Below are 16,322 nucleotides of genomic sequence, written 5' to 3'. Positions count from 1 at the left end.
AACAACTAGGAAATAATAAAACTTTAAGCTCCATATTGTCCTTAAATTCCCCTTTAAGTGGTTTCAAAGTTAGGGAAAATCCATATTGTCTGATGCCACATACCTATTTTGTATGGCTGTAATGATGTAATGGCTTCACCATTATATCAAATAAACATACACACTCCACTGTAATTCAGCAGAACATGTTTGGTATCTTTGGAAACCTTGTGATCTCCTCAAGAATTTGAAATAAAATGATGTGGGTTTGAACAAAGCTTGGCCATGCAGCTGTGACAAACACACTGAAGGGTTGAAGAGACTTAACCACATACACTTGTAATATACTGTACATGTTGCTATCTTCCGAGTGTAAAAAGATAACACTGAGGTGCCAGCAATGCCAGCAGTGTCCATTTCATCCATTTCCAACTGTCAAATTTGTCAGTTTTTGCCCTTTGCTGTCCTTTCCAGTTGCCAAGTCACTCATACAGCATTTGTTTCTCACTGACAGCAAGTTTTTCCCCTAACAGTTTATCATCAGCTTCAGGGTGTGAGCGCTCCTTCTCTTTTCCTCTTTTAAGGGGAAGGTAGTAGAGAGACATTTGCAACACAGGGTGAGACGGAAAGTACGCGGCAGTGCAAAATATTCACTGGTCTGCTGCACATGCATTTACACATTAATGACTTGGACTGATTGATAGGTGCTATCGATTGGATGGTGCCACGGGACGAAGGCACCATTACAACCCCCCCCCACCCCCCCACCCACCCCCTCCCTCGAGGCCTACAGTACCTGTGCTTGAGTTTTTATCTAACAGATGGCAACACAGATGTGCAAGAGCACCCAATTGAAGGTTACCCTTGCATACTAAACTCAACCTCAATTTTCACAAAATCTTACTGTCTCTCTGCTGTGAGTGGCTCTTCTCCTTCTCTTTTTCTCTTTTTTTTCTATCTCTCTCTTATTCATTCATTCTGCTGCTTCCTCTCATTTTCTGTTTTGCTCTCCAGTATTAAAATCTCTTCATCGGATGGTGTAATTCTATAACATAAACCTTTTGCACAAGTGAACAGCTTGTAGTACTCGTGTTTTTATTCTCTCTATCTCTCTCTTCTAGGCACCCTTTTCAAAATCAGGTAATGTCTATAATGTCAACAATCTATTAAATATACTGGAGGCTACATTAAAATGTGGAAGGCACTTGAAAACTTTGAATAGATTTGGCATTCCATGCAATTATAAGCCTAATACAGTGAGTGGAAAAAACTGGATAGAGAATTTTTTAAAAAGATATGAACTTGACCTGTTATCTGCCTTCAGTGTACCCTTTAATGAGCTGCATTATATGCCCTGGAATCCACAGTTCCTCATGGCTAATAACCAAGGATCAAAGAACCATGGGCCTGTTACATTTTACACACTGTTATCCTCTTAGGTTAAGACGTAGTATCTGCTTGTGCAAGAGGGTACCTCAAAGTTAGAGTCTGTAACTTTTTCATCCAACTAAATTTCCATTTGCTGCTCTTTGTCGCTGATGGATTCCATATATTCCAGGCTGCATCACTACATGCCACATTGTGATGCAACCTATAGTATAGGTAGTTCTTGAAAGCTTTTACATTTGCTGTTTTCAACACCTCTGAGTAGGGTCCCTCTTCTGAAGGAAATTTCTACTGCTGCATGCAATGTAAATAGTGATAGTCATTCAATATATTTATTATTTCAGTATGTTAGGCCAGTGCTAACATTGAGTTCAAAATGCAAAAGTGTTGACTGCTTTTCAGCAAAAGTGTTACCAAGTCAGGGAAATCAGGATTATCACTTTATTTCACCTTGATTTTGTCCATTTCCACTGGTTTATTCAGTTCATTGGGGATCTTTTTACAGCCTCAGCATGGTCTTCTACAGGGTGACACTTAATTCCCCTGGGTGCTATTTAACAACATGATGTGGCAAAAGTCAGTCTTTTCCCCCAAATGAAACTATTAGTTAGCAGTATGTGATAAACGAAAACAGTAGCAATAATAATCTGAAGGTGATTTGTTATTTTGTAGCACTGCCCTGCTCCCACACCACCAACCAACACACACACCCCTGTACACCTCCTAAAGGACACTGCTGCAGGATGCCTAAACCGTAACGGTGACATTTCTAATTCTACACTTCCATTTTATTCAGTTATATTCCTTTTCGCCCTACTACAGTTGTCTTTTCGGTATTAAAGTAATCAGTAAATACTCCTTTAAATTTTATGCAGCAGACTGAATGTATTCAGGCAGAGTTTCCTCATGTGTCTCGCAGCACACTACCAGCAGCTCCAGTTTAAGTCACATGACAGCTTGGAATTTTTACCATATATATACCATTGGTATAAACTTTATAATGTAGAAAATAATGTAACTGTAGCAACTGAGCACAGTGTAGTCAGTGCAGGTTAATTTCCTCAGTCACATTACCTGCTCCACTCCAAGGTTACACCAATTGTCTATAGTAAAAATATCTGCAGTCATGTTTCCCCTAAAATATTTTTGGTAGAGAGGAGGCTTGGTCAGGGATGCATTTTTACACAAATGCTACTGAATTATCATAGAAACATTAAAGGAATATTATAGAAATACCACACGCAGCAGTGTGTCTCTATGATCCTCTTTCTCTTCTACACGTTGTCACTTGTCACTTTGATCATGAATGTGGCACTACTCTATAGAGTATATAGGCTGCAATATTATATGAAAATGAGTATGTATAATTTGTACTTTAGAGAATATTATAGATCCTAGATAAAACTGGCAGAAGGGCAGGACTGGGAGAAAAAGGTGCAATTATGAATCTATGTGCTACTTCAGCACCACAGACAGCACCATGGATTTATCAATACACAGCACAGTGAGGCTGCTGATATTTCGGAGCTGTGGGGGCGTAGATTCTAACTGGTACAAACCTCAGTCAGATAAAGGATCAGTGAGTCAGGCAAACTAGACTATAACATATTCAGCTAATCAACCCCTCTGCCCCTGCACTTTCTCTGCTACTGGGGGATGGAGAGGATTATCATTATTATTATGATTATGATGATGATGGTGATTATTATTATTATTATTACTGTCAAAATGTTGTATTATTGTAAAAAAAAAAAATAAATAAATAATGATGTCTATGGTTAGAGCAGGAGAAAATTTAGAACTTTACCTAACTATACCTTACTATATACCTTCATTCTCTACTCGGTACAATTTTAATCTCCCATAATCCTTTGCGTATGCACATGAGCTTCCACTGTGTCACAGAGAGAGAGAGCTTACTTTTAGGTTCTCATCTTGCGTGGACTAATGCAACACAGTGATGCACAAAGCAGCATATATAAACATCTAAATCTAACAATAATGCATACGTTTGCATTTTACAATAAAACATTGTTATATAAGCAATACCTCTATTGATGTATAGGATATGTTCTAGACCATGTATAGTGCTGTTTTATGTTTTAACAGTGCAGCTGTGTTCACTGTAGTCCTTAGTATTATTTCATCAGTCCATCAAAGACCTGAATTGTTTATTGACGCGCTTATTGGAGTCCAGTTGGTAATTAATTCTATAGATTGATTTGTCATCACCACAAATACACAGTGGAATTTGCACTCATTACTTTTACAGTAGCTTCTTTATTCCTGGTATTCATTAGGAGATGGTTGTGGAAGTTTCAGCTCAGTAAAAACCATCAGTAATAGGTATGGATCCTAGGAGGAGCCACTGATCGAATCCATTGATGCACTGATCCATTAAATGACTGGATGAAAGCAGGATTATCCTACCCTCATCCAAGGATCTTGTTGATCTGTTGGTTTTTTTTGTTGTTGTTGTTTTTTTGTTTTTTTTTGTTTTGTTTTGTTTTTTTTTCTGTATTTCTGTATCTTCAGTCTTGCAGAGTTTGCCAGTTGGTGTTACTAGATGCTGTGCATCAATAGGAGTCCGAGAAACTGTGTCTGTCATCACTGCTGACAGCTTGTAGCATCAGCCCCCATGAGGGCTAGCTACAGTGCACACAGAGGGTCACAGAGCATGCAGGAAAACAGCAGTTAGCCAGCTAATGTATATACAGTGTTTATTTGATGCTGGCTAAATTTTGCTATAAGAAACTGGTAGGAAACATGATTGACAGCTCAGAGACTGTCAGTGTTGCAGATATAGCACTGGTGTTTATTGTACATTTTTCTCATGTGTTGACTGTAAAAGAAAGACAATATTCCTCATTTTTGGCAATAGCTCTTGAGAGGGAAAATCTTTATTGAAAAAGTTAGTACTGACTGTCCTTTACATTGTTTTTAATTGAATTTATTTCAATTTTGTATTTGTTTGAACTGTTTTTTAAAATGATCACAAAAGTAATTTCTCATCAATTAATTTTGTATCTTTATATTTTCTTTTTGTATCTTTGCAATGTTTATATGCCTCACTTATGTAGCAGTGGTCACTTTTTTAATATTATTTATTTATTTGTGTGTGTGTGTTTGAGTGTATTTCTTCCATTTTATGCAAATATTTTAAGTAACTGACCATTTCTCCATTTTTTTTCTCCAGTGGTTATTGTAGTCTCCATAAATCAAATGCCTTTTTCTTCTTGTCATTTCATTCCAATTATCACTGTATGACACAGTCCAAATGCAGCAGCACTACATGGTGTAATTGCAAACTGGTATCGGCAATGAGTGAGGTTGTTATATATTGCTTCCCTTAATTATGAGTTATTGAAAACCAGGGTTTACACATGAAGGGAGTGTTGCAGGGACGTTGGAGATAAGGAGTACTCATGCTGTAGCCAGCATCTCAGACACTGAATAATGGATGATAGTAATAACCTGTGCTTTAAATTGTGCAAATTAAAACTCAACTATCCCTCTGTATGAGTTCAAGTGGGAACCAAGCAGACTACCAGACAGAGTTTGTCATTAATAAATGTTTCTGGGGGAAAAAAGATGATTGAAATTGATTTTTAAGTTTTGAGTGTATTAGGAATTAATGATACAAGTGTCTAGGGGAATTAAAAGCTCGTTGGCTGAAGCCAAGTGTGGCCATCCATTTTGTAGAGTCAGCCGGCTATGAGGGCTGTTAAGATATTCACAGAAGCGTGCAGACTTCGTCAGCCAAGCCCGCAGAGTCTAACACCTGCGGCTTTTGGAATATTTTTCCACACTGCATTATCTTTTGCCAAAATGATGGAGAGAAGGTGGGAGAAGTGAACAAACTAGACAAAAGGCCAAAGAGATAAAGTGATACAGTAAAAAAGCATTGTAGGCAGGAATACACATTGTAATATATATGAAGCTTAGACATGTAGCTAACTTTAATCCTGTAACTCTTTTAGATTTGTAGTATCTGACCTGAATGTCAAGAGCTCCAGTGAACAACTTATCAATTGCTTAGTGCATGTTGGAAATAGATAAGCACTGTATCTGTTTCCTACAGGTGAAATGGTGTAGTACCCATGGAATCCAAAGAAAATGGTCTGCGCCAATATATCTTTAAAATATTTATATTCCCTTCTTAAACCCTCTTAATCCAGGGTTTGATCAGCACAAACTTGACAAGATTTCCCACGTAGTCTTTAACTGCACAACTGAATGAACATTCACATGAATATTCACTGGCCAGCTTAAAAATGGGCACTTTTTCCCAGTATGGGAAAGGGCATAGTGGAACTTATGATATCAGGGTATGATGTTTAAGTGAGCCAGACAACTATAAAACATGTAAAATAGTAAAAGCTAAAATGACATTCATCATTCTCATTTGTATTTTTCCAGGTCCCTTTGTATGAACTAACATGGACAAAGCGGTCATCAGTCTCCTACTTCTGGGAACTGCAGTTATGATGGTCCATGCATGTCCCAAATACTGTGTCTGCCAGAACCTCTCAGAGTCTCTGGGTACACTGTGCCCCTCCAAAGGCCTGCTCTTTGTCCCACCGGACATCGACCGGCGAACCGTGGAGCTCCGGCTGGGTGGCAACTTCATTCTCAAAATCACCACACAGGACTTTGCCAACATGACAGGTTTGGTGGATCTCACCTTGTCCCGCAACACCATCAGCACCATCCAGCCTTTCTCCTTCATCGACCTCGAAACCCTGAGATCCTTGCATCTTGACAGTAATCGGTTGACCGAGCTGGGTCCTGATGACCTCCGGGGCCTGGTCAACCTTCAGCACCTGATCCTCAATAATAATCAACTGAGCCGCATCTCCAAAGCAGCCTTTGATGACCTGTTACTGACACTAGAGGATTTGGATTTATCTTATAACAACTTGCGTAGTGTGCCTTGGGAAGCCATCCGCAAGATGGTCAACCTCCATCAAATGAGTCTGGATCATAACCTAATTTCCTTCATTGCCGAGGGGACTTTCACAGATCTGGATAAATTGGCCCGCTTGGACCTCACCTCTAACCGTCTCCAGAAGCTCCCTCCAGACCCCATCTTTGCTCGTTCCCAGAGCAGCATGGTGATGAGTACCCCATATGCCCCTCAGCTCTCCCTAAGCTTTGGCGGGAACCCATTGCACTGCAACTGTGAGGTGCTATGGCTTCGAAGGCTGGATCGAGAGGATGATATGGAAACTTGTGCTTCTCCTTCCAGCCTGAAGGGGCGCTACTTTTGGTCTGTCCGTGAGGAGGAATTTGTTTGTGAGCCACCCCTGATCACCCAACATACACACAAGTTACTAGTGCTGGAAGGCCAAACAGCTAGCTTGCGCTGCAAGGCAGTTGGTGATCCAATGCCAGTCGTTCACTGGGTCGCTCCAGATGACCGTTTGATCAGCAATTCCTCAAGAGCAACAGTATATGAAAATGGGACCCTGGACATTACAATTACCACATCTAAGGATTATGGCACCTTTACTTGTATAGCTGCCAATGCTGCCGGGGAATCTACAGCATCCATAGAGCTGTCTATTATTCAGCTTCCCCATCTGAGTAATGGCACAAACCGTACCACGCAGTCCAAGTCAGGGCTCTCTGATATAACTAGCTCTACTAAGATCAGTAAGGGGGAGCCTAAACCACTGCCAGAGAAGGTGGTGTCTGTATCAGAAGTGACCTCTGTCTCTGTTCTGGTCAAGTGGACTGTTAGCAAATCAACCCCAAAGGTGAAAATGTACCAACTTCAGTATAATTGCTCTGAGGATGAAGTCCTCATCTACAGGTAAGAATGACTGTTGCCTCTGACTGAGATCCAAGAATGAGATGGTGCCTTTCTGATCAGAGTAGAATGTAAACATTGCAGCTTTACATCTCAAGGATTATTTATTAATTTGTTTAAACCTCAGAAGACTTTGCAGCAAAGTTTATGGCTAATTGTTTGCTGAGCACATAAACACAATCACTTTCTTTGAATTGTTACTTGGAGACAAATATCCCCTTTTCCTTAATCCTTCTTGAGAGTTTTCTGCCTTAAATAACCCTAAATTGACAGTTGGAGAGAATACTGCTTTCACCAAAAGAGTTGGAAGCTAGTGCACATTTCAAGCAAAGTGAAACCAAAGTGAAATCCTTGCTCTGATCATTAATTAGAAATCCGGCTAGAAAAAGGATTATAGACCTTCACATTAATGTAGCCTGCTTAAGCTGCTCTAGCCCAAGAGATATAAGCTTGGAGATTGCAACTTGAAATCTTTTGGCTCTGTGAAATCAATTTCCTATGTCACATAAGACGCTGAAAGCAGTGACATTCAACAAAGATAATTGAGCAGCAAATATGAAAAAAGCATAACATTAAATCAATTTAGGGGAAGACTTGTTAAGGAGGGACCAATATGCTGGCGTTTGATACCACACAAATAGAGCAATTGTGTTCTGTCTTTTTCTGAATTACTTTTTGCTTCATTCAACTGGCCACCACTGTACAAATTGCTGGCTACAGGTTGTGTTGGAAGAAGCAGTTTGAGTGAGCTATCAACTTTCCCAAACATTCAAAAATGAATGCCAATGAACCTTAGCAATACCAGAGAGACTGTGATTATAAAACAAGAGTGTGCCCTCGGACACTTTAGAATGGGAAATCTTGAAACCCTAAAAATGACACACTGTTGGCCAATCACACATCCAGATTTTGCGTAGCTGTACAGAGCCAACAATGTTGTAATCTGGTTGTATAGATATAGATATATATACATATATATGACTTACTGTTGTATATAATTTCACAGTGTTCTCAAATACGGAAAGCAAATGACAATACATATGCAGGAACCTTTGTCTTGTTGGTCCTCCTGTCCAGGGTTGTTTGAAAGATGGTGCCAAGTGCACCATCTTATTTTAAAATCACAGTGTCTCTGGCAATATCTTATCCTATAATGTCTGGTATGCCATAGTCCTACTGTACTGCATGTGATTTACCCCCTCTGGATGTTTCTAATAATATCTCCATCGTACCCGGCTGAAGGGGAAATTATTTAATAAAGAATAATGGGCACTATATGGGGAGGCAAAAAGACGGCTTAATAGCTGAGAATTTGAGATTAGAATTGTACACAGTATTGGAGGAAGATATGACTTTGCTAAAGCCTTCTGAATGCAACTCATCATCCCTAAGAATTTAATAATAAGGTGTGTTTATCTGATTTTCTCACTCACTCACCCCATGCTGTTTTTCTTGCCAGAGAAAAGAGAATAATGTAATGAATACTGTGATTTTTTTCCCCACTGAAGGAAACACTGGGTGACTCAGTCATATTTCTAGTAAATGATTTCATGAATTTTTACTTATTAATGCATGAATATAAAATTGCAAACACAACACCAGTGTGATCTGTACATCACTGTAGACCATGTAGAGAGATATAGCACTGAAAATGCCAGCTTAAACATAAATTATAAAAACTGTATCTTTTTTTATTGCTCATTAATTTGCATCAGCTAATTAATTACTCTGCAAAGCAATTATTCTTAATGATTTTGCTGGGGTCTGTTTATTTCAGCCTAAGAAATACATTAAAACATCATTAGGCGCAAAAATAAATGCAGATACATTTATTTGTCTCAACTGCCAGATTGAGACAGTTTTAGGGAGTTGTCTCTATCTCTTATTTTACTGTTTGGGTTCCAAGCCCTTGAGAAAACATAGAGTGAGAAATTTTCCCTATTTTAACTTCACTCCTTCACTCAGTTAGTGGCTCTGATGTCAAAAAGTATTGCATCAACATTTGAGTGCTAATCTTGCATTGTACTTCCTTAATGTGAAACCATAAAATTGTGATCATACTCTAGAGTTCATATACTGTAGTGGTATGACCCAAAGCAATCAATTATGTGCTCCGATATATTAATGACTGTTCATCCCTTTGGGTTTTGCATGTCAGAAGGCAAATTAGACAATTTCTCAGAAGCTGGAAGGGAAAGATAGCGTGTACAGAGAGGCCAACTATAGATGCTGGATTAATATTGCTATGACTTAATTGCTTACACATGCATGCCTATTTTACTTCTTTACCCTGCATCCAGACCAAATCCAGCAATTTGGGAAAAACAGCAGTCATCCCAATCATTTGAACAGGAGTAGTGCATTTAGGTTGCGGCCTGCAACAACCAGAATCAATTGTCGCTGGAATGAAGCCCAACATCATGCTCACCAATCATATAAGCCACAACCAGACCAAAGATACACACAGGAAGAAGACCCTTGTTTACCATGGAGCATTGTAGCATGAGGGAGTATAAAGACATTGCTAGGAAGACAGTTCTCTTTGTTTTATAAAGTTTAAAGAAAATTTAGATTTTGTTGTTGGCTTCCTGACTTATTTTAAAAGAAGATTAGAGGAAAAGAGACAAAGCTGTCTGAGAGCACTAGTGAGAGAGAGAGAGTAGTGTTGGTCAAGCAAGCTAGAGAGTGAATGAACAGAGGGAGCAGCGGTCACAAGAACAAAACAAAGAATTAGAGAAATGCAATTTTTTTTATTTTTCGGACTGTTTCACAGTGGTTACATTCTAGAGCACAAATAAACACTCCCACACTTCCACACAACCCTGCAGGAAGGTGTCATGTTGCCGGATTTGGTCTGAATGCAACCATAGTTAGCTTGGAGAGTTTCCCAGAGCACTGCCCTCCCTCAAGCAGTGGCATGATTAAAAGTCAATCAGAGCCTCGTGGGGGAGAGAGATTGCATGAGCTCTCTCACACGTGTGAGGCAACACAGCCTCCTCCTGGTTATGGAAAAAACAATTAAGGATGAATAATGGAGTGCATCACCAGTGGTGCCTGGTGAAATACTGAGGGCTCTGTAGTGAAGGCTATGAAGGATCAAAGCTATTTATGTTTGTAGGCTAACAGCAGGGTATTATTCAGTGTACTGATGCCTTAAAGAGCGCTATGTGGAAAATGGCAATGATGATTGATTATGAGTCTGCCATCTTCTTTTTTTTAACAGTAGTAGTAGTTTTTGTTTTAATGTGTATTGGATTATTTTTTCCATAAAGATGTATGGGTAATGACAACATACTAAAAAATCTGCACGAAGAGGATCATTTAAACAATCCCAATGCATTGTGTCAGTGATGTTGCATTTCCATGTCATAATGATAAATGGACAATATATGCGGTTTCTGATGATAGCCAGCTAACACTGATCTATAAAAGCTACAACAGCATTGATTTAATTTCTTTTAAACACAGAATTTACTGCAAATTCACTTGCATGAGGTAGAATGTGAAAGTTTCTAAGAGTGTAAGTTTGATTCACAAGCTCTGCAAGAAAATGCACTTGCAAGGTTATGTTGATATATAGTGGTAACCAGCATTATTCTATTATCAATCCATGCATAATGTGCTGATTGACTTGTTCTTTGGCAGGGGACAAGGTCAGTCGGAATAAAAATGGCCATATTGTGGTCAGTCTATATCTAACCGTTTGAGATGTAATTGAAAGAGAAGAAATGTATTGATATTGTCAAGGACATCGAAATCTGTCCATGGCTTAACGTGACAGCTCCAGTTTTTACAAATGAAATTTGACTCTGTGATTTATATTCTAGGACAGATGGCTTGGTGGATGAAAGCCTAACTACAAAACACAAACAGTGAGCCTTTCAGCACGTGATTGATTGGCAGTGTACCTCCAGGAATTAACCAAGCACTGACTTTCAGTCTCAGTCAAAAGGAATTATAGAAGCTTTGTTTTAAGGGAATATGTTTCTCTCACTCTAATTATTCAGTTATAATTTGAAATGCAGAATAATAAGAGCAAATTGAAACAACTCAATGCATGATAAATGAAATACACAAGAAATGAGTTGCACATGTACTCAAAACAATAATCAAAAAGTGGCCATTGAATACTTAACTTGTTACTATTGCTTCATGCATATCAAATTTTTCATATTGGGGATAATGAAGTAATCTTTCTAAATTACTCAGTGCATATAAATAGCTACTTAGCATGCTTCATTCTGACGATTTCTTTCATCTGCCCCAACCCATGAGAATGAGTCACTTGCAGTTTCCGCACAGAGGTTCTCTACATGTCTTGAACTCCCATGACATATTATCAATTATACACTTTTTTCTCCTTTTGTCTTTCCATAGGATGATTCCAATGGCCAACAAAGCCTTCTTAGTCACTAATCTTGTCCCAGGGATGCAGTATGACCTTTGTGTCTTGGCCATCTGGGATGACACGGCCACCACGCTCACTGCCACCAACATCGTTGGCTGCGTCCAATTCATCACCAGGGATGACTACCCACAGTGCCAGTCTCTTCACAGTGGCTTCCTTGGTGGCACTATGATCCTGGTCATTGGTGGCATTATTGTTGCCACTCTGCTGGTGTTCATCATTATCCTCATGGTGCGTTATAAGGTCACCAGCGGTATCCAGACCAACAAACTACCCACTGTCAGCAACACATACTCGCAGACCAATGGTGGGTTGAACAGGCTGAATGGTGCCCCACCACAGGTAAAACCTACAGTAGTGGTAATGCGTGAGGAAATGGTTGAGTTCAAATGTGGCTCGCTCCAGAGTAGCCTCTCTTCATCCTCATCCTCATCCAACTCATTGGACAGCCGCACCAGTAGAGGAGGTGCTGATCGTTATAGCTTGCAGGGAAGCGAATGTAACACCCTGCCCAGCAGCAAGTTCAGGAGACACGGGCGTGGCACCAAAGGTCGGCCTAACTTGGACCACCTTTTAGGGGCCTTTACCTCACTGGAGCTGCGAGGTGTAGCAAGGGACCACCAAGGAGCCTCTGGCCCTTCCACTGCTTCCAGTGGTATGATGACGGTGGCAGTGGCACCTCCGTCCGATAAAGAACCCCTCCTGGGAAGGGCCGAATCCACCACCATGCTGGGACGTCTCCTAGGGCTGCCCCAGGAGGGCAAGCCCAAAAGGAGCCATTCATTTGACATGGGTCATGTGGGGGGCACACAATGCCTCAGCAATTACCCACGCAGGATCAGCAACATCTGGACTAAACGCAGCCTGTCTGTTAATGGCATGCTGCTCCAGTACGATGACAATGAGGATGAAAAACCCACTTTCGAGAGCTCAGAGTGGGTGATGGAGAGCACAGTTTGAGAACATTCAGTCAAACTCTGAGGTCCAGGGCCTGACAATTAATGTATTTCATGAACTAAAGGGACATATGAGTTGGGGGAAGAAAATCTCCAAAGGGCATCTGCCATGCTGTATTGCATGAAGTTCATCCATGTGAATACTATCGTCCTTCTGTCCAAGTAATTATGTGAACAAGACACTCAAATTGATGGTTTCTTGGACATGTTCTTAAATCTCTGACAGTGTCTAACTGTATTTGAAAAATTGAGGTATTTTGAAACACAAAGGCAACTTGGATCGTGCATATATGGCCTTTAAGGAATAATGCCCAATCCACAGGGAATATGAGAGAAGGAGAAAAAGGGGGCAAGAAAGATGAGCAATTCAAAGTGGATTTACCCCGTCTTTATCAAAAGAATTCCATGCCAAGAGGATTTGCTTTGACTGTCGTGAACTGGATGTGCATCACAATGTGTTTGACTCTCGGCATGAAACAGGACTACTGCAACAGTAGAGGGAATGAACCAGAGAACAAAATAGAAAACTAAAACAGTCATTTTTACTTTCATCTGGGTTTTGTATCATTTTTACTATTTATTATTTGAGGTTTTCACCAGGAAGAGGCAAAGTTATACGATGAGGTTGTAATTCTCAGTGATGATCAAGAACATGCACACATACTCTAGCCCCTTCTCATAGACCCGTTTATTATCAACACTACTGTCAAAATTTAACAACTTGCTGTTGATGACATGATGCATATTCAAATTACAGTATCTACTGTATGTTCTGACCCACAAGCCAGTCTTGTATTTCTACCTCAGGTTATGTATCATATGAGGTTATTTACATATGAGAGAGAGTGAAAATACAAAACCCAAATGCACAACATGCTTTTACAAACAACTAAGAGCATAAAGAGTACCCGTTATGTTTTTTTGCAAATGTTTAAAAGAATTATTCAGTACCTTACCTATTGGATTCAATATGTCTCCAGCTCAGGTTGAAATCCTGCTGCGACAAAATTTCATTTTTAATGCTTAGATGATGCTCTCCCCAGGCTGAAGTTGTCTCTGTAGGCTGCAAAAGGCCATCAATGTAAACAGAGTGTTTGCCTCGGGCCACGGTATCAGATGGTGTCTGCAGATCTTGTAGCGAGCAGACATGAATAGTCTTTGAAATCCATCAAGCCCACTTAACCATTTGCTTACGGCCACAGCTGGATTTGCTGTTTGGCTATCATTCTTTTCAGACAAGACAAACAAACAAAATTCGCCGAGGTCAAACACTGACATGAGGAAATCAACACTTCTTACCGCGTTACAGGTCATTATGCTGCTTCAGAGGGGAAGTTGAGCGAAGGGGAGAAAGACAACTTATTAATAAAGGGCCAACAGCTGAAAACTCATTCAAGGGGATTTATTTCACACCATTGCATAATACAGAACCACGTTAGTTTGTGTGTAATTGATTTATCGGACGTAGGGTTTATTTTTTCATTCTGTTTCATTCACAGTGGGGGTGTACGTTGCAGTAACATAGTCCGACAATAATTTGAATATGGCAAGCATTTGAATTAGTGGTTTGCCTCTATTCAGATTACTGCTTATGATCTCAACTGAGACATCTCTCAGTATACACACATTTTGATGCCTTTCTCAACATCCTGTGTGTCTCTGCTGCATTTCAAGATGTGGGGTGTTCATCAGTTTTTTATCGTTTCCTTCTCTAGATGTACTGTTCTGTATATTGGCATTTTTGTACAATATCTGGGTGAGAATGTAAAGGGGGAAAACTGTGCAGTAGTACTTTTATTTTCTTGTTCAGCAAACAGTGAGAAGGTGCTTTACTGTGGTGTACCAACTTGGTTGTCCTTAGTTGGCTCAGTGAGATAGGATTTTACGTGGCATTGCAAGAAAAGTGACTTGCAGATTAGCGGTTGGCTGAACCTGCCGTTTCTATTTGTGGCACCATGTAACATCCTCTCTCGTTTTGACAACTAAGAATACAATATCAGTGTGTACTTGACTTGACATAGTCATGATTCACACCTGAGGTTGTTGGAAAAAAAAAAGGAAAAAAATGTTTCTGTGTGAAAACATTTTGCTACAAAAGAATATAAAATATTGATTAATTCCTATGAACCAAACTGGGTCTTCTGTGTTTGCCTTCTTGCAGCATCTCTCAGATTACTTTGTGTGCCTTGGATTAAAGGCGATTACATTTACAGCAACGCTTTTCAGTTTCGATATGCTCAAACATGACTCATATGAAGCTCATCCTTCCAAACTGAAAGTGTTGGGTTGTCGGGCTTGGCTACAGCGCAGAATAGCTAATGGGATGTCCATCTTCCCCCCTGGCTGTCTGTGTTTACCTTGGATGAGCCAAGGGTTTTCCTCACGAGGTCCAGCTGCTGTAATCAGGCCAGTCATTGCCAACTCACCTCAGCACTGTCCTTATTACAAATCACCTGTACATGCAGCTCCTGGCCAGAGCCCATAATAAGGCTTTAATTCATATAATCTGTCAGGGAAGGTGCTTACAGCAGCATGGAGTAAATATAATCTCTAAAAGGGCCAAGCGTTGCATGATAAGATGACGTTGTGCACCTGCTCACACCTCAAGAGGAACGTGACTGCTAGTAGAGTGTAAGGAGGTTAATAATAACCTGACCTGCTGCTCTGTGCTGTCACGATACAGAAAGATACCCTCTTCCTACATGTTCAAGTGGAGGCCCCCTCACTAATCAGATGGTGGAGGGGCAAATTAAGGGTGTACCCTGAGAAAGTCACAGCAGCTAGTGGTTTTGACAGGCATGTGTCGATGTGAAATCTTAAACAAACATGAACTACCTCCCTTCACAGGATACTTTCACACCGGTCTTGTTTGGGACTGCTTCAATCATCCTCCGCAGTCAGCCTGAGACCTGTCTGTGTGGGGAAGTGAGAATAACTCGGCTTGTTTGATGTGAAAATGTTTCCCACATGACAGTGAATTCACCTGAGAAATACACATTTAATGAAGCTGACGATGCGGTTTCCTTTTTTCCTTTTCTCACAGTGTCGCTGTTAATCTCAGGGTTTCTCTCCGAGCAGGTTCATGCACACGTCGATATGCCACTATCACAACAAAGTGCCAATTTAAAAAATAAAAACCACAGCCATTTTCATTTCATTCACACTGTGTGAGACACACTGCGGAAGCTTCCATTCAGCTGATTAACAGATTTTTTTTTTCCCTTTGGCATGCTGTGACTCAGATGACAGGACACTTAGATCTGTGCCAAAATATGTAATTTCAGTGTCATCATTTGAGTAGAATTACTGGTTTGATATCCTGTCTGCTTGCACAATCAAAACATTGCTTTTCTAACAATAGATTTTTGGAAGCAAGTAAAAAGAACAATATACTTGCTCACCATCCACATTGTTAATTTGACCAAGCTGCCTGCTGGGAATGTGAAAATTTCATCATGCTAATGATCCCCTCTCTCTCTTCTCTCTTATCTCTGACCTTCACTGTCAGCATATCATTAAAAAAAGAAAAATACAACAGAAAGTTTTGTTTTGGAGGGCAGTAACCCCTTTTACAGTAGTTTTTGTACAGTTTTTGTACATTTTTTCTACACTGAAAAACTCATCATGACTATCCATCATCCATTATGCCTTAATATTAGACAGCCCACTGCAGTGTATTATATTTTTCATAGTAGGAAAGTAGTATATAGGAGTTCATGACAAAGGAGATTCTCATATTTTACTCATCCACTTTCCGCACAGAGGTGGGCGTCCATTACAC

General features: G+C 40.0%; 1 protein-coding gene across 3 annotated transcripts in view; it reads left to right on the top strand.

The window, feature by feature from the left end:
* Positions 1 to 14,673, top strand: part of LOC115354019 (leucine-rich repeat and fibronectin type-III domain-containing protein 2) — a 132,621-nt gene extending 117,948 nt beyond the window's left edge. For all 3 annotated transcript variants that reach the window (XM_030044164.1, XM_030044162.1, XM_030044165.1), the window contains 2 exons: positions 5,785 to 7,180; positions 11,555 to 14,673. In XM_030044164.1, the coding sequence (XP_029900024.1) occupies positions 5,805 to 7,180; positions 11,555 to 12,545 (2,367 nt within the window). In that variant the 5' untranslated portion in view covers positions 5,785 to 5,804 and the 3' untranslated portion in view covers positions 12,546 to 14,673. The remainder of the gene's footprint in view (positions 1 to 5,784; positions 7,181 to 11,554) is intronic.
* The last annotated feature ends 1,649 nt before the right edge of the window (positions 14,674 to 16,322 follow it).

The sequence above is a fragment of the Myripristis murdjan genome, chromosome 22 (assembly GCF_902150065.1).
Source record: "Myripristis murdjan chromosome 22, fMyrMur1.1, whole genome shotgun sequence".
NCBI classification, from domain to species: Eukaryota; Metazoa; Chordata; class Actinopteri; order Holocentriformes; family Holocentridae; genus Myripristis; species Myripristis murdjan.
This window is presented reverse-complemented; position numbering and strand designations above follow the sequence as displayed.